The sequence below is a fragment of the Podarcis muralis genome, chromosome 3 (genome assembly GCF_964188315.1).
Source record: "Podarcis muralis chromosome 3, rPodMur119.hap1.1, whole genome shotgun sequence".
Taxonomy (NCBI): domain Eukaryota; kingdom Metazoa; phylum Chordata; class Lepidosauria; order Squamata; family Lacertidae; genus Podarcis; species Podarcis muralis.
Genome location: NC_135657.1, coordinates 19,234,000 through 19,251,949, shown reverse-complemented (window position 1 = coordinate 19,251,949; position 17,950 = coordinate 19,234,000). Strand labels below are relative to the sequence as shown.

The window sequence follows — 17,950 nt, the reverse complement described above, 5'->3', positions numbered from 1 at the left end:
GGGAAATACTCACCACTTTCCAACGGTCCTTCACCACGTAGTTGGCCGGCAGAATGTCGACCTGCTCCCCTCCCCCACTCATGTTTGGTTCGTCCTTGATAGCAGCTGCTAGGCACTGCATTTGCCAGCCAGAGAATATTTTAGTAGCAGCTCCCAATTTAAACGAGCCATTTATCTGAGGAAGAAAAGGGAAAACACATACACACGAAAGGGGAGAGAGGAGAAACATAACAGAATTAATGCAGGTCAACACAGGTAGATCGTGCTGGTGAAACAACCCCCGTTTAGACCCAGTGAGAGGAAGTAGCACTAGGAAAGGTGGCAAACTCACCTCGGGGTCAGAGCGCAGCTTGCAATAAGCCTTGCTGGCGCAAGCAATTGCCCTCTTTACAAAATCCTCAGCGGTCTTCATGCACAAAATTAGCAGAAGCGACCATGCTGTGAGTCAGCAGCACAAACTTAAAAGTGGTGAGTAGTGAAAAGTTACTGGCTTACACCATGCAGGGTGCTTTGGGGGAGAGGGTGGGGAATTGAAAGCCAGCAACTCAAAGACAGGCCGAAGCCAACTTCTTGGATATTGTCTGAGTACCACAACGGTGACAGCAACACCGTAAGAGCTAAATCTGTTCCAAGAACATAAATGATCTCACTGAACTAAACAGATGACTTTCTCTTGAAACAGCCGCCTTTAGCACTCAGCTGACCAAGGACTGCCAGGTACCGCACACAGCAAGATCCAAGGTGTGCTCTTTAGAGTGTGAGCTTTAAGAACGGCTACCTCCATAAGACAGCCAAGCAGAGAAAAGAATATGTTCAGAACTGCTTCAGCCCTCGGTATATCAGTCTTCTTTTGACTAAGAGGCCCTATCAACAGTTATGTAAAATACAGAAGATTTCAACCCTGGTCCTCACCATGCTTATTAATTTGGATGGGTCTCGCTTCAAAGAATGCAAACTTAGGGTTCGTCCTTGTTTCTGTTGCCTTTCCTGTTGTTGGCTATGGACAGTTTGTACTCGTTTATCCTTGTCTATTCCCCGCAACTGGGCTTGATCACGTGTAACACATATTTCAAGGTTTTATTTGCTATGCTATACTGTACATGATTTTTAAACTGCTCTTTTAAAACACTGGCTGGGGGCCAATAAACTGAAACTTATACCTGATAAAATGAAAGCACTGTGCATGGTTGCTTCCTCAGACCCGGAAGGGGAGATTCAACCTGCTTTGATCAGGGTTGCACTCCCCTTGAAAGATCTGGTTCACACCTTGATCCAACTCTGTTGCTTGAAAAGTGCGAGCTTTCAGCTTCGGGCGTTTCTACCAGCTTAAGCTGGTATGTCAGTTGGAATCCTCTTCTGGACAGGAAAAGTCTGGCAGCATTTATCAATAAATGGTAACGTTTGTGTAGACTACTTTAATGTGTTGTATGTGGGGCTTCCCTTGAAGACAGTTCAGAAGCTGCAATTAGTTCAAAAAATAGCAGCCGGGATTTTGACTAGAACTTGCTGGGAACATCTTCCACCAGTTCTAATAAATATACACTCAAGGAGCCAGTTTGTATCTTTAAAGAGCTTCACAGCTTGGAAACCCAATTCTTAAGGGTCAGTTGCATATCAACTGTCCAAGCACCAACACCTTCCACTTTGAGGCCCTTCTCAGAATGGCTCCACATCAGAAATTAAGCAGGCAGTGCCTTCTCATCTATGGTACCTCAACTGTGGAACTCACTCCTCATGGAGGTTTATCTGGCACCCACTTTATTGTTTTTTAGGCATCAGGCTAATCCATGTTAATACTTGCAGGCATTTTAATGGGTTACATTTTGAAATAGCATTTGGAGGATGCTATATTTTAATGCACAGTTTTAACTGTTATTTTAATTTATGTATTGGTTTATTGTATTTTTTATTATTCTTTTGTTTTAAATTACATACCTGTCCAATTCGTCTGTGATAAATATTATGAAGGGTGGTATACACTTTTCACGCAGCACTCTTGACATGTGCGCATATACGTATACCTACATATATACATATATATATATATGCTTTCGTAGATTTTCACGGGTACAGGAATGCAGGTTTTGGTGTCCTCGGGTGTCTTCCCGTGTAAAAGTTGGGGTGTCTAGGCGACGTTTCGACGAGGTCTCACTCGTCATCTTCAGGCTGGTGCTTTCGGCTTCTTGTTACTGGAACAGAGCAGGATCTCAGTGTTTGAGTTCCTATAAATACTGTTGAGGAGGTGTGGTGTATAGCCTCCAATGTTCTGGGCCGAGAGGAAGTTCCCAGGCTAGTGTGCCTTTTCTTCTTTTGTTCCTTAATTGCTTGAGGGATATCTTGAGTGATTTCTTGAGTGATATCCTGAGTACCACTTAGGTGGGTCATTAGGTGTGGATTAGTTGCTAAAGCCTTTGTGTCTTGACCTCTTGAACTTTGTGAAGAGTTTTTCTGAGAAGATGGCTGTACTGCATTTAGTTGTGCTCTGGCTTGGCTTCGTGTATAGGGGCGAGCTGTGGTTTTGTGGCCTGTGCCAGCCAGATCTGTGTAGGGATTGCAGGGGGGTGCAGCATCCGGAGGTGCCACCATGGTTTGGCTACTGGATGGTGTCTGTAATTTATCTGTGGAGAGGGTCTGGGTTTGGGTATGGTGTGGTTGATTGGTGATGGCGTTCTGTGTGCCTCTGGATCTGGTGTCAGTTTTTGTGGGGAGGGCTAATTTCCAGATGTCTGGCAAGCGGGATGTGTCGTCACGCTTGTTCATGTTGTGAGGGTGTTTCTCTATCTCGATGGCTTCCATGATTATTCTCTTGTGGTGATGTTCCATGTTAGAGAGCAATTTGGAATCTGCAAAATTAATTTCGTGTCCTGTTTCTTTCATGTGTTGGAAAAGAGAGGAAGTTTTTTCTTCTTTTTTGACGGCATTCTTGTGTTCTGCGATACGTGCATTTATTCGTCTGTTTGTTTGTCCAATGTACGTGGCTGGGCAGACTTTGCAGGGTATTTCATAGACCCCTTGGTTTTCCAACTGGATTTTATCCTTGGGGTTCCTGAGGATATTGGCTATCTTTTGGTTGGCGCAAAAGGCTGTTTTGATATTGTGTTTATGGAGGATTTTGCTAATTTTGTCTGTAGTGCCCTTGATATAAGGAAGGAGGGCCATGCCATTGTTTTCTTCTGTGTCTTGGTTTTTGGGGGGTGTTTCTTTTTGGATTAGCTTCGTAACCCTGTTTTGCTGGTATCCATTGGCAATTAACACATTTGAGAGATTCTGTAACTCAGTTGTCAAGTGGTCTTTGTCAGCCAGGCGTTTGGTTCTGGAGATGAGAGTCTTGGCTACGGAGCCAAGACTCTCATCTCCAGAACCAAACGCCTGGCTGACAAAGACCACTTGACAACTGAGTTACAGAATCTCTCAAATGTGTTAATTGCCAATGGATACCAGCAAAACAGGGTTACGAAGCTAATCCAAAAAGAAACACCCCCCAAAAACCAAGACACAGAAGAAAACAATGGCATGGCCCTCCTTCCTTATATCAAGGGCACTACAGACAAAATTAGCAAAATCCTCCATAAACACAATATCAAAACAGCCTTTTGCGCCAACCAAAAGATAGCCAATATCCTCAGGAACCCCAAGGATAAAATCCAGTTGGAAAACCAAGGGGTCTATGAAATACCCTGCAAAGTCTGCCCAGCCACGTACATTGGACAAACAAACAGACGAATAAATGCACGTATCGCAGAACACAAGAATGCCGTCAAAAAAGAAGAAAAAACTTCCTCTCTTTTCCAACACATGAAAGAAACAGGACACGAAATTAATTTTGCAGATTCCAAATTGCTCTCTAACATGGAACATCACCACAAGAGAATAATCATGGAAGCCATCGAGATAGAGAAACACCCTCACAACATGAACAAGCGTGACGACACATCCCGCTTGCCAGACATCTGGAAATTAGCCCTCCCCACAAAAACTGACACCAGATCCAGAGGCACACAGAACGCCATCACCAATCAACCACACCATACCCAAACCCAGACCCTCTCCACAGATAAATTACAGACACCATCCAGTAGCCAAACCATGGTGGCACCTCCGGATGCTGCACCCCCCTGCAATCCCTACACAGATCTGGCTGGCACAGGCCACAAAACCACAGCTCGCCCCTATACACGAAGCCAAGCCAGAGCACAACTAAATGCAGTACAGCCATCTTCTCAGAAAAACTCTTCACAAAGTTCAAGAGGTCAAGACACAAAGGCTTTAGCAACTAATCCACACCTAATGACCCACCTAAGTGGTACTCAGGATATCACTCAAGAAATCACTCAAGATATCCCTCAAGCAATTAAGGAACAAAAGAAGAAAAGGCACACTAGCCTGGGAACTTCCTCTCGGCCCAGAACATTGGAGGCTATACACCACACCTCCTCAACAGTATTTATAGGAACTCAAACACTGAGATCCTGCTCTGTTCCAGTAACAAGAAGCCGAAAGCACCAGCCTGAAGATGACGAGTGAGACCTCGTCGAAACGTCGCCTAGACACCCCAACTTTTACACGGGAAGACACCCGAGGACACCAAAACCTGCATATATATATATATATATATATATATATACATATACATATACGCAGGTTTTGGTGTCCTCGGGTGTCTTCCCGTGTAAAAGTTGGGGTGTCTAGGCGACGTTTCGACGAGGTCTCACTCGTCATCTTCAGGCTGGTGCTTTCGGCTTCTTGTTACTGGAACAGAGCCAGTACATATACATATACATATACACACACACACACACACACACACATACATATATATGTGTGTGTGTATACGCACACACAGACACATATGCCCAAACAGCTTCTAAGCAGTTTACAGCTATAAATCAATGATGAAATACATTACACTACTTATATAAAATAACACAATCTCCCTACAAAACGTTATGTAAGCAAACTAACCCTCAAGAAGTGAAGGTTCCTCATTACAAAAACATTTTCTGAATCCTCAAGGGAGCTAGTGAGCAATTAGAGAGAAATTATTTTTTATTTTTCTGTAAGTAGAGCACAGCAGCTCTGTGCTCCATTTAAGTCTTTCTAAAGCCTTCAAAAATTCTACTTCTCTAGTATTGGTTCTTTGATAATTTTCTAAATTGGATGGGAAGAAAGACATTAATCCTGAAAAAGCAATCCAACTAGCCCTACAACTGGGCAGCTTCCCACACAGATTTTCCTTGGAAAGCATGGAGATTTGTGCAGCAGTTGTAATAGGTAGAGGTCAGATTCCATTAATAAAGCTGGCTTTATTAAAGTGAGACCTGGCCATAGGTATTCATGTTTTAGTAACCTCCATTTCAGACTACTGTAACATGCTTGACGTGGGTCTAATTTAAAAAGAGTTCAGAAAATTAGCTGGTGTAAAATTATAGCTAGGCCAAACGTCTGGAGTGCCAAAAGTTTAGCCCAAGTTTTGGAGGGTTCTTGGGTTTTTTTTGGGGGGGGGGGTAAAAGTACTTCTCCCTTTTTGTATTTTATGAGTGAGTGTTAATAAAACTTAATGGAGTACTTTAGCTCTAGCTAGTGGTCACCATAGTTCCCCCACAGATTGGGAGTGGGGTGGGCAGAGGAAATAGTGGTTGCCAGTCGACTGCAGCAAGGGAACTACAGTAAATTCCCCCATTAGAGTCACATGCTCCACCTTCAACGATAAGCAGAAATCCCCCACTGCAGAAATTTTTGGCCTATAAAAGGAGGCATTTTGCTGCCATCAGACTGTTGGCAGAGTTATGGTTCAGATCATATTACTCTGGTTCTGTTAATCTACACTGGCTGTCTATTTGGTTCAATGGCCACTAGGCACATAGATTTCTCGAGTAGTGGCACCAATTCTATGGAATATACAAACACACAAATAAAAAGTAAAAACAACATAAAGAATTAAAATAACGGTTCATCAGCTGTTACAATGCTTTTCTTAACAGTCTGCATAAGCTTAGCAGTACCGAAAAGTTTTCAGCAAACATTTAAAGGTCAATAAAGAAGATGCTTGCTGGATCTCTATCAAAGGACAACTCCACAGGGCTGGGCCAATAACTCTAAAGGGTTCGGCTTTGTGTTGATGTCAATAAGCCTCAACAACTAAGGGGACAACCAGTGACATTCCTAAAGGTGATCATTCCTGTAGCATCACTCCTGCAGATGATGTGGGCTAGAAGAGTTCAGGTGGTCCCTAAAGGACCCTGAACTTAAGTTGTTGAGGTTTTAAGTTGTTTATTATAAACTTATTTTATGTGTATATATGCATATCTTACTTTTACTCCAATTTATTCATTATTAAGTATATTGACAGTTATGTTTGATTTTAAAATAATAACTTTTAAAAATGAAATAAACTGTCCCTTTTCTTTGGATCATTCAAACTCGAGAAACAACATCATACAGGAAGCTATTTAGCAAACTTTGAACAGTATCTCACATCTTTTAGGACAGCCTTCCCTAACCCAGCTCCAGGTATTTTGGAGTACAATTCTTCCAAGACCCAAGCTAGCACAGCCAATAATCAAGGATGATGGGAGTTGTGGTCCAAAACAACTGGAGGGCACAGGGATATGGGACTGTCAGTAAAAGTTCCTGGGGACTTATTGAGTCCTCTGGAGTCTACAGCACAGCTTCTGCCAATCTAACTGAATTTCACACAATTTAATCATTTTCAGGGCAGGAAGCCAATGCCCTTCAAGGTAAAGATGCTGACTTGCCAGCAGCTGCTACTATATGGCACAGCATAACAAGAACTCTGCTAGATCAGATCAATGCCCCATCTAGTCCAGCATGCTGTTCTCACAGTGACCAACCAGATGCCTGTGGGGAACACGCAAACAGGACCTGAAAAAAACAGCACTCTGCTTGCCTGTGGTTCCTAGGAACTGGTATTCAGCGGCATACTGTCTCTGACAGCATCAGCCATTGCTCAGTTTATTTTCTATTTGTAACACATAATGACAAATATTGACGCCAGTATAGTCCAAGTGTGAAGTCAAGATAAACCCCACGTTCTTTATAATTTCCCCCCTCCTTGTTCTCCTTCCCTATACTGCTTTTTCTGCATTCTTGTAAATATCCCAGCTATGTCAAAGGCTTGGGTGTTTATTCGCCTAACTTACCATTTCAAGAATTCCAGCACCTGTCTGACATTTCAAGTGCTAAGCTTGCAAAATATTCTCTCTTCATTCAATTTCATTCAGGGAATTAAGCAAGCAAACATTGGCAAGAGAACTTGAATAATGGGTCCCCTTTTGCTGCCTCCTTGTCACCCTTACTAAATACCAGTTGCCTGGGAGATACTCTAGCAGCGATACACATTTTGTGTGTGTAGTGTGCACTAAGAACTGGACTTCTGCTTCTTTTGCTGGTGTGCCTTTCTGAACTGAAATAATGCCTAAAATAATTTATCTACAAAGCATCAACTCATAGATTATATCCAGCCAGATGTAGACAAGAGCACTTAAGTGTTAGTGTGGAATACCTTGCTTTGAAGTTAGCCTTGCAAGAAAGCTCATGCAATTGCTATCTATCAATAGCAGTTGCCTCTTTCTGAACAAAGTTGAAAAACCATACATAATAGAAGTAATTAGCTTTAAAATAAGCAACTGGCTAGAACAGGCAGCAGGGAAGAAGCTGGGGTTCTAAAAAGCCTCTAGGAGAGAATTGTTTTCAGAACAGTACTGAAATCAGCTGATTTATCCCTACATGGGAGACAGCTAAACAAATGCAGGTTACAACCCTGTATTAAACAATTAGCAGGGTTCTCTCAAGGAACAGTAGAATGGAGATCCAGTTTTGGAACATTATAGATCATAATGCAATTAAGAAGGGTCTTTTATTTTCCCTATTATAGCTTTAGCAATTTTGGAACGTCTGTTAGAATAAAAAGCTTTAAATACGGAATCTGTGGTGTTCAACATGCCTTTCCTATGTTAAATCTCTCACTTTGAGTCTGCTGCAGCATTTGCCCAAACACAGCCAAAATATAAAAAATAATATCCAAAATCTCTTCAGAATGCTCTATTGCCTCCAATCAGCAGAACAAAGCTATGGAAGTCTGGCTCTCACCATCTTACTAAAGGTCCTGGAAAACACTTAAGTGTTTTATGCACAATTCTGAAGAACTGCAATATCCCAGTTTATTTCAGGATACATCCTCACCTCAGGAAGCCTAAGAATTAGAACAATCAATGTTTATTCAAATTGTTGGAAATCATGACCACCCCACAGATTCATCACCAGTATTTGCCCACCCAAAATAAATAACTTACTTTTACTTAAACTGGTTTATGTGAGCCAAGGAAAGGTTGTTAAGGAGCTATGGGGGTGGGGGAGGGGAACATACCTGATCCAGCTATCTGGAGAGTAGGATGAGAATTCCCAACAATATGAGTTGATTTTAAAAGAGTATTGGTCCCTTCACAAAGCAAGAAGAGTAGAAAGAGCAGAAAATTGTATACAGATTTTAAGCCAAGATTCTTGCTTTTGTGCATTTCCAAAATGCAGAGAGATGCTTTCTTTTCTTGGAAGGAGTACAAAGAGAAATGGCAATAGAGGGAACAACTGTATAAAGTAACGACCCGAGTAGTGTTTTTGCAAATGAGGAATATTTTATTATTACACGTATATCCTGACACTACGCTATACAAAATTTTAGTAGTCCTCTGCCACACAAATCTTACTCAAGTCCCCTGCATAGTAGGTTAGGCCAAGAATATGACTACATCAGGGTCACCCACTAAGCCTTATGGCCAAGCAGAGATTTGAGGCTAGGTCTCCTGAGTGCAAGATCCACCACACTGGATCTCAGTGGCAAGGTTTAGTGTGAACATGCAAGCACGTGGGTTCCCAGAGAGATCATGGCCACTTTGCTCCTCTCTAGTTTTGCTGCTGTATCATGCTGAGTAAAGTCATAGTTTGCCTTAGCATGGCATCTGAACCTAGCTCATGGTTCAACTCTCTCCAGACTAATGATCAGCTTGTTGCTTGTCCAAGGAGCTAAACCATAAGCCCAGATGACATGCTAAGCCAAACCAAACCACAGTTTAGCTCAGAGTGATGCAACAGCAAAACAATGAGAGGAGTGAAACCGCAAACCCTTCTTCCAGAACCTGCATGCATTCACCATAAGCCATGACTTTTGATATGTGGACCGGGTCAGAATATTACAGGCAAAGCACATTTAGAAATTCCCATTCTCAACCTATACTATTTTTTTCTGTACAAAAGCAATTAGCAGACTTGTGCGGTATTTTTAAAAAGCCTCAAAGACAAAAGTAATGAGCATGATGCAAGAGTAAAGCAGACAGCAAAACATTTAATAATGACATGGTGTTTTAAAAGTTGTCAGGTTCTGCAGAAACCACAGATTGATTAATTTTATGTCACTGAAGCAGAGGAACAGCAGCAAGCTAAGAATGAGTCCTTATTTCTATTTTTATCTTCAAATATTTATTTTCATGTGGCAAGATCCTGGGTTAGGTGACAGCTAGAGTCCCCACCTCTGCTGTGGCCTCCTCTCCTCTGGAATGTCTGCTTCTCATCGGACTGCCCAGGAAAGAATCCCCCTTAGAAATTCTTTACTGATACTTCACAGGATCTGGAAAAATCAAATGTAAGGATGACACATCTAAGGAATATTCAGTCCCTAGTAAGCTGGAAATTTGCATGCCATTCAGTTCAGACTAACCACCACCATTGACTGTGAGATGCGAAATATCTTTTTCTTTTTTTCTTTTTTGCTATCTTTTCCATCTCAGTATATTCCTTTGGTGCGTGGATGAATTCCAGGTCTATCTCAGAAACACTGTCTAGTTGGGGCTTTTTACATGCTTGCTACCCCCCAGGTTGTACTCATCTACCAGACATTTATAGGATGCAGTCTGGGATGATTTCAGCTGCAGTTCCCCCAAAACTCATTTGACTGTCTGTTCTATTGTCAGGACACAGGGCTACTACCTGTTCAAAATTTTAATGGATTGCTTGTATTTTGAGAGCTCTGCCCACATATTTGGAAGCTGAGTTGCCCATATAATCAAAAGAAGCAAAAACTCAAAGGGCAACCTAAATGTTATCTAGTAAAGTCCTTGCACATGGTACTGCCTTAAAGCAGGCATCATTCAACATTTATCTGGTGTATCTTTGTCTATTGGGTTGTTGATCGATCTCCCTCTGCTTGCTCTGCATACCAAACCAGAACACCTTTAGTTAGACACCGCATTAGGAGACAAAAGTAGTATAGCGATTGCACCATGGAAATGCCAGCTGAAACTAAATAAACCAGTACTAACAAGGAATGAATGACCTAGTATTCATGAACTGCAGCAGATTCAAATGACCACTTTTAGAGCTTATTTTCAATCTGTGCCTAGAGCTGTCAATCTGTGGATTATTTTTTTTAAATGCCTGCTGGAGGGGGAGGTCCATAGACAGACCAGGACAAGTTCAGTGGTCGGGAATAGAGCCTGGAGGGTTTTGGTGGGTAAGATCAGGATGTGGGAGACAGTTGAAAACAATTCTCCTCTGCTTCAAAATATCAAGTTCATATGATTGGTACAAAGAGCCAGGCGTTGAGGCCAGAAGCATAAAAAGATGTAACAGTTTAGCAGTGCACCTTCCAAACAGATAAATTTCTGGGCTGTGTTAAAAATACTGTAACCACAGGAAGAAACTACTATGATATATTATTTCCACTCTTTATCTGTAAAGTAAGGAGGAATTCTCATCCAACACAGGACATTCATTTGTAGATAACCTGGTTAATGTTTTAAACACACTCTTTTTTATTTAGCATGAAAATCAATGGTGATTTTTTTAATGTAAAAGAAGAAAATTCCACAAAGCACTGCTGCTGCAGATTTAGGGCCAGTCCAGTTCAACTAACCTGTAGTGAAAGCCAGGATAAGGACTCCTACTAGCGCAACAGGGTTTTCTCCCCCTCTGCTAACCTGTGCGTCCCCCAAACTTACTCTGGAGAGTCAGAAGAACCCCCAGAACAGGACATAGGCGAGATTATTCCATCAAGCAAGTAGAAATGTTTGTGCTGACAGAACAATCTTCTAAAATCTATGCTGAATTCTACCCTGTCATGAGTCCCTGGAGGGAATAGTCAGACACGGAGGGGGAATAGGAGGACCTCAGAGAATTGGAGCTGAAGGACCCTGGAGAACTTCATAGTGGAAGGAGGAAAGTAGAACCGGGACCTCAAGAAGTGTCTGATCCCAGAAAGGGACCTAGAAGCTTAGGGAATCTGGAACCAGGGTAGGGACCAAGCAAGTTGTTAGAAAAACGTAATACTCCTATGACATTGCACACTGCAACTTTAACACATCCTCTTGTCAGTGAGGAGCCTCCCACTTCTAAGGAGACAACTGAGAGTACGTTTTGGTGCTTCCATCAACATGGAGTCACCAGAGCAAACAAATCTCATGGAGCCTAACTCACTCAAGAGGGTTCATTTGCTTGCCCAGTCTTGGACCCCAGCCACTTGCCACACAAATAGCTGTGCCTACCCCACACTTCAAAAGGAAGGTGCTTGTTGAAGCAACATCTTAGCTTGCATTCAGGCATGTATCTGAACCTCTTATGAACCGGCTGAACCTTGTAACCTGTAGTGTGCCTATCTGATTGAGCATTAAAGCCTTTGGCAAAACAAGAGCTGAGAGTTAGAGTGCTTTGTCTGGCAGTGAGGACCAGGACAAACCCTCAGAAGACAACAGCAAAAGTTTAACTAAAAAAGTGAAAATTTTAACAAACTGAGCTAAATTGGGTGGTGGAAAAGTAAACACTTTTCTCTCCCCTAACAATAATGCAGATTTCAAGCCTTGCATCTCAGGAAATAAAGAGAGAGCCAAGAATTTATAATAGGAACAAATTGGACTTCTTCAAAATCCTGCCTTATAGGAAGTTCAAAGAAGACCAACCAGGTGGCCTGTTTGCCTGCTCAGCCAGGTGCTATCCCTTGATGGGGAACTTCAAGAAACCTCCTCTCCCTTCTTACGGTTCTTTATCTTTTAACCAGACTTTGACCAAACAACCCTTCAAACAGAGAAGCAACTGAAATTACAGGACTGTCATCTTTAAAATAGGACTTATATTCACATTAATTGGGTACCATTTTTCATTCCCGCCCCCCCTGAAATAACAAAAACAGTGCTTTTGGGAAGATAGGAATAGTAGCGCAAGGAATTTTCTTATGGTTCAATATAAGATTATCTAACTATTTTTAACATACTTGATTGCAATAGTGCTGTGGATCACCTGACTTTAAAGCAGTGCAAAATATTTGAGTATAAGAGTACAACAAAAACGCTGACACTTTTGGCATATTAGGAACCACCAACATTTTCACTTTTTGGAATTAATTATCTTCACCTCCAAATAAAAAATAAAATTAAAAATTTCCTTACCCATGTGCAGAAAAAAAAGGTTTTACTTACACCTCAAAAAAAGTATAAAACTTCCTGAAATATCTCAGTCTTCAACGCTAGAAGGTCTGATGCATAACTCCCACCTAGTACATGCGATGAAATTATACACATCCCTGAAAAGAGTATATCTCTATTCTGGTTTCCCAAGTGAATACTATTTAAAAATATAAAAAAGGCATTTAAAAGCTTTGGACAAGTGACTCACCGAAAAGCCGCCATCAATCAGCAGCATCAGAAATACAGGAAGAAGTGCAAGCACACTGACTGCAGTGGCCACAAAATGTATGAGCACTTAAAATAGCATTTTAAAAGTATTTCACAACTACTGTCTACGAATAGCCACATCTGGCATATCGGCTGCAACTGGCGGGGGGGGGAGCACTCTTAGTCACTGAGAATACCTCTCCCTCAAGTGATCATGATGGATCCAAGAGTACTCCCAAGCTATTCATCTGCACCTTCAGGTAGAGTGCAACCTGTTAATCTCCTGAATTTGGAAACCACTCACACACAGAGCTTGTGTTACTAGGATTCAGCTTCAATTTACTGGCCCTCATGTAGCCCTTACCAACTCCAGACATTAGTCCAGGATTTGCGCACTTTCTCCTAAGTCAAATGTTACAGAAAAGTAGAGTCAAGTGTCATCAGCATACTGGTGACACCTAGGTCCAAATCTGCTAATGACCACTCCCACTGGCTTCAAATAGATGTTAAAAAGCACTGGGAACAATATAGTATCCGAAGTGACGTCACAGTATGTCTTCCCTGCAGACTGATCACTAGGGTAATCACTCAGCAAAACTAAAGTCTAATCTACTTCCACATCCTGTTATCGCAGTAGTCAATCAATTGTCTATGAGAAGCTTGCAAGCAGAACACGAGCACAACAGCAATCTCTCCACTAGAGAGTCTCAGCAACTGGTATTCAAAGACATACTTCCTCCAACAGTGGAGATAGAAGATGGCCTTATCCTGCATGAAGTTGTCTAATCCTCTTTTAAAGCTATCCAACTGATGGCAATCAGATCTTGTGAGAGCTAATTCTGCTGTTTAACCATGTGCTGTCTGAAGAAGTACTTCCTTATGCCTATCCTAAATCTTCCGGCATTCAGCTTACTGGGGTGGTCTGGGTTCTAGCACAATCAGAGAGAGAAACATTTCTCTAGCCTTTACACCATGTATATCTGAAGGAGCGTCTCCACCCCCATCGTTCTACCCGGACACTGAGGTCCAGCACCGAGGGCCTTCTGGCGGTTCCCTCACTGCGAGAAGCCAAGTTACAGGGAACCAGGCAGAGGGCCTTCTCGGTAGTGGCGCCTTCCCTGTGGAACACCCTCCCACCAGATGTCAAAGTGAACAACAACTACCAGGCTTTTAGAAGACATCTGAAGGCAGCCCTGTTTTGGGAAGCTTTTAATGTTTGATGTATTATAGTATTTTAATATTCTTTTGGAAGCCGCCCAGAGTGGGTGGGGAAGCCCAGCCAGATGGGCAGGGTATAAATAATAAATTAGTAGTAGTAGTAGTAGTAGTAGTAGTAGTAGTAGTAGTATAATCTTATGCACCTCTGTCATAGTCCCTCTAAATGTGGTTACCTTTCCTCATAGGAGAACTGGTCCACCCTCTTGATTGCCCCTTTTTCAAGCTCTACAATATTCTTTTGATGGGTGGTGACCAGAATTGTACAAAATATTCAAAGTATGGATGCACCAGAGTTGTAGAATGGTACTATGATATTGGTAGCTTTATTTTCAATTCCTTTCCTGATTTTTCAAACATGGAATTCATGCTTTTCACAGCTGCTGCCCACCGGCTCAACATTCTTAGTGAGATATCCACCACGACCCCCAAGGTCTACTTCCCAGTCAATGCCAGTTCAGACCTCTTCAGCATATGTGAAATTAGGATGTTTTGCCCCAATGTGCATCACTTTACACTTGCTTACATTGAATCACATTTTAATGTTAAGTCACCCAGATTGAAGAGATCCTTTCTGAACTCCTTGCAAGTCCTCTTCTTTTTAACCACTCTGAACAATTTGGTATCATCAGCAAACTTGGCTATCTCACTGCTCACCCAATCTTTTATGAAACAGTACCAATCCTTGGGGATTACCACTTCTTACATCCCTTCATTTATCCCTACTCTCTGCTTCATATTCCTAAACCAGTGCCTGCTAAGCTTGTTCAAGAGTCGTTGGCAAAGTGCTTTATCAAAAGCTTTTGAAAGTCCAAGTACACAAAGTTGACTGGTCACCTCTATAAGCTTATTGACACTCTCAAAGAACTTTAAAAGGGTAATTGAGACAGAACTTGTCCTTGCAGACGTTATGCTGGTTCTGCTTCAGTAAGACTTGTTCTTCTATACGCTTGGTAATTCTTTTGTTAATAATGCTTTCCAGTAGTTTTCCCAAAACAGGCATTAGGCTAGCTGGCCTACAATCCATTTTTTAAAACTGTTGTTACAGTAGCCATTTTTCAGTCCTTAGATATATAGGCTGCTCTTAGGAACAAGTTACATATTTTTATTAGAAGATCAGCAATTTCACATTTGAGTTCTTTAATAACTCTCAGGTCCAGACCTGGTGATTTGTGATACCCAAAATAAGAATTCAAATGCCCCAATGTCTTAAGACTGTCAGTGGCTAGAAGTGATCAGAATGGCAAGAAAATACAGTATCCTAGGTTGCTAAAATTTCCTTGATCAATCAGGTCTGACATTAAAAAATACAGGGCTAGATGGACCATGGGTATGACAAGTGATATTCTTAGTCACCAGATAACTAGGTTATGTCATGAGATATCTGGATCCAACAACAAAGGCCAACATTTAACCCAGAATGTCTAGTGGGAAAGTATGAACTTCAAAGCTCAGGAAGTGGCTACAATATGTACTGATATAATCTCATTTGGCATACCATGTGGTGTCCTATTTGGAAGATGTGACAAATGAGAAAGCATTGAAATGAGAGCTATAAGAATAACAACCTTAGAAAGCTTGCCATTATATAACAAACTAGATTATCATATGAAAGAAGTGAGGCATTTGATCTACTGGAGGACAAGAAGTGTAATGGTTTAAAGTACAAAACTGATCCAGAATGGGGGGGGGGGACCTTAATATTTTCAAGAGCAAGAGCTCAATCCAAAAGGATGAAGAAGCTGTTAATTCTCCATCCTTAAGATTTTGTTCCCCAAAAAAACAAATGTTTGTTTTCTTCATGACTATTGCAAGTTTGACATGCAATAGTAAGAATAACCAAAAATATTATAACTTGGGAAAATTCATTCCCCATGCTATTCTTATTGCCTAGTGTTACAGGCTACACACCTTCTCCCACTTAGTCTTCAAAGCACTGTCACCCCAGCCAACTACCTGGTCACCTGAGATTACTGCCTGACTTTCACAGAGCTTTTGTGCTGTTAGCATACCATAGGGAATCTTAATTCAAACTGAGCTTCTCCATTCTGCTCAAGCTCAGCCAATTTTGTCACCTTCTCTCAAACCAGTCTGTGCATCTTTTGCCATACCCTTTCTTTCTTACGTTTGGACTTTTCTGCCCTTGCATTGCCATTTAACACTCCCACCTCCATTTTCACCATCAAACCTCAACCTTTTATCAAGCCCTGCCTGCCTAATGTAACCCTCCAAACTATTTTTTCATAAAATTTATATGCTTCACTGTAAAAAAAAAAAGTTAGCAAAAAGATAGAACAAGAAAATCAAGAAAAAAATCACAACAATACTTTAAAACATACAAAAAATTACAACACTAAAACAGATTAAAATTCTCATCAACTTTCAAATCACCTGGGTAGGCTTAGAGAGCAGTTCATTCCTGTTCACAGGTCTTCTTGCACAAGTCAAAGGTTACCAACTCACGACCCTCTTTAACATGCGCCTCTTTACCTCAGTCATAGTGCAGTTGGTTTTTTGAACTCAATGCTAATCATGCCTGGGAAACCCAAGAGTATGTCTTCCTGAAGTAAATGGGCCTTACTTCCAAGTATGTAGGCTCAGCACTGCGCCCTCAAGACTTAATGGTCTTATGGGGGTACACGCACCCTGTTTGACAGTTATGCGTGTCTGAGGATTTCAAGTCAGTCCTCCTGAGGTGGGCCTGGGCTTTGGCCTCGCAAGTCCTGCCCTGACGGCCCCGCCACCCGCTGTAGTGGAACATGTACCCTGCTCCCATGGGCCCACAGGAAACCGAAGCTCGCCGTGGCCAGCTCCCTCCACGCCCATATTAACCAGCATCTCAAAAAAATGAAAATGAAATGCCCAACTGCTGTCCCCAAGGACAGTCCCTCAGCCCAGTGCAGCCGCTCCCACGAGGAAGCTCGACGCCAACCCCCAACCCCGCCTCACACTCCGCCCCGCCCCCGCGCGCCTCGCAAGGTAGGCGCGCGAGGCCCTCGAAGCCCCGCCCCCTCCTCACCCCTCCGCCTGCACTGCAGCTCGTTCAAACTCGGCCGCCCGTTGCCCTGCCCAACGCCCACAGGGGTGGGCTCCTCCTGATCGCCACTGGCCGGACGCCCCGTCAATCCCCACTGGCCCCCTTCACCTCGAGGGCATCCTGGGAGCTCGAAAGGCGGTGTGTGTGTCCCCCTCTCTCTCCCCCCTCAGAGGAAGAACTACAACTCCCACAATGCACCGCCGGGCCACACTTGAGCTTGTGAGGGGGTTCGGGCTGGGCCGTGTCACCCCCCCCCCACAAACACACTAGGACACCCCACCTTCTCCCCCCCCCCCCCGCAAACTGGTCCGGTTATAGGGCGGAGCGGGGGCGCCCTCCCTCGCCTCAGCCCGCCCCTCCCTCGCGCGCTCACCTGGTCCCTGCCGCAGCCGTTGGTGAGGGCGGCGCATCCCCCCCTCCCCGCCCGCTGCTCTCCGTCAGTCAGTCAGTGCGGCAGCGCCGTCTGCGCGCGGCTCCCTGCCCTGCGCGGGACCGCCTGAGGCTGCTCCTGTTCCTGTGGGAGGGGGTCGCCCGGGGAGCATCGTCGTCCCCCCTCCCGCACCGGCCTCGGGATGGGTCCGCGGCGGCGGCGGCGCTGGTGGCGGGGATTCGCCCACAATGCACCGCGCGCCTCAGCATCAGCATCAGCCTGACATCAGCTCCAGCCTCCGCAGCGCCGCCCCGCCCCGCCCTGCCGGCTTGCACCGGGACTTCAGGTGCTGGCGGCGGAGGGGAGAGGGGGCATGCCGCCGCCACCCCACCCACCCACCCACCCCTCCGCCTTGCTGTCCTGGCCGCCGCCACAGATGATGAGGCTGCAAGCTCCCTCTGCCAGCCTTAGTGCAGAAGGCCGGCCATGCCTCAGCCTTGTTCTCCTTGCAGCGGGAGTCTCCTCCCTGCGCTTCCAAGTTCTCCTAGAGATAATGCTGCAATAGCCCGGTGGCGCTGACATGGGGTGGCGTGACACCGCCGGGCACCTCGCAGCACTTCGCCAGCCTGACCCTAGACGTTTTGCTGCTGGAGG

At 43.7% G+C, this 17,950-nt stretch overlaps 1 protein-coding gene across 3 annotated transcripts in view; it reads right to left on the bottom strand.

The window, feature by feature from the left end:
• Window positions 1-17,569, bottom strand: part of TTBK1 (tau tubulin kinase 1) — a 113,668-nt gene extending 96,099 nt beyond the window's left edge. The window contains exons 1-2 of one of the 3 annotated variants that reach the window (XM_077925518.1): window positions 17,300-17,569; window positions 14-175 (exon numbers count right to left, since the gene is read on the bottom strand). In XM_077925518.1, coding sequence (XP_077781644.1) covers window positions 14-121 — 108 coding nt within the window. In that variant the 5' untranslated portion in view covers window positions 122-175; window positions 17,300-17,569. Of the gene's footprint in view, window positions 1-13; window positions 176-16,280; window positions 16,808-17,299 lie in introns of those variants that run through there. The other 2 variants (XM_028724859.2, XM_028724860.2) reach the window with 2 other exon arrangements.
• Between the last annotated feature and the right edge of the window lie 381 nt (window positions 17,570-17,950).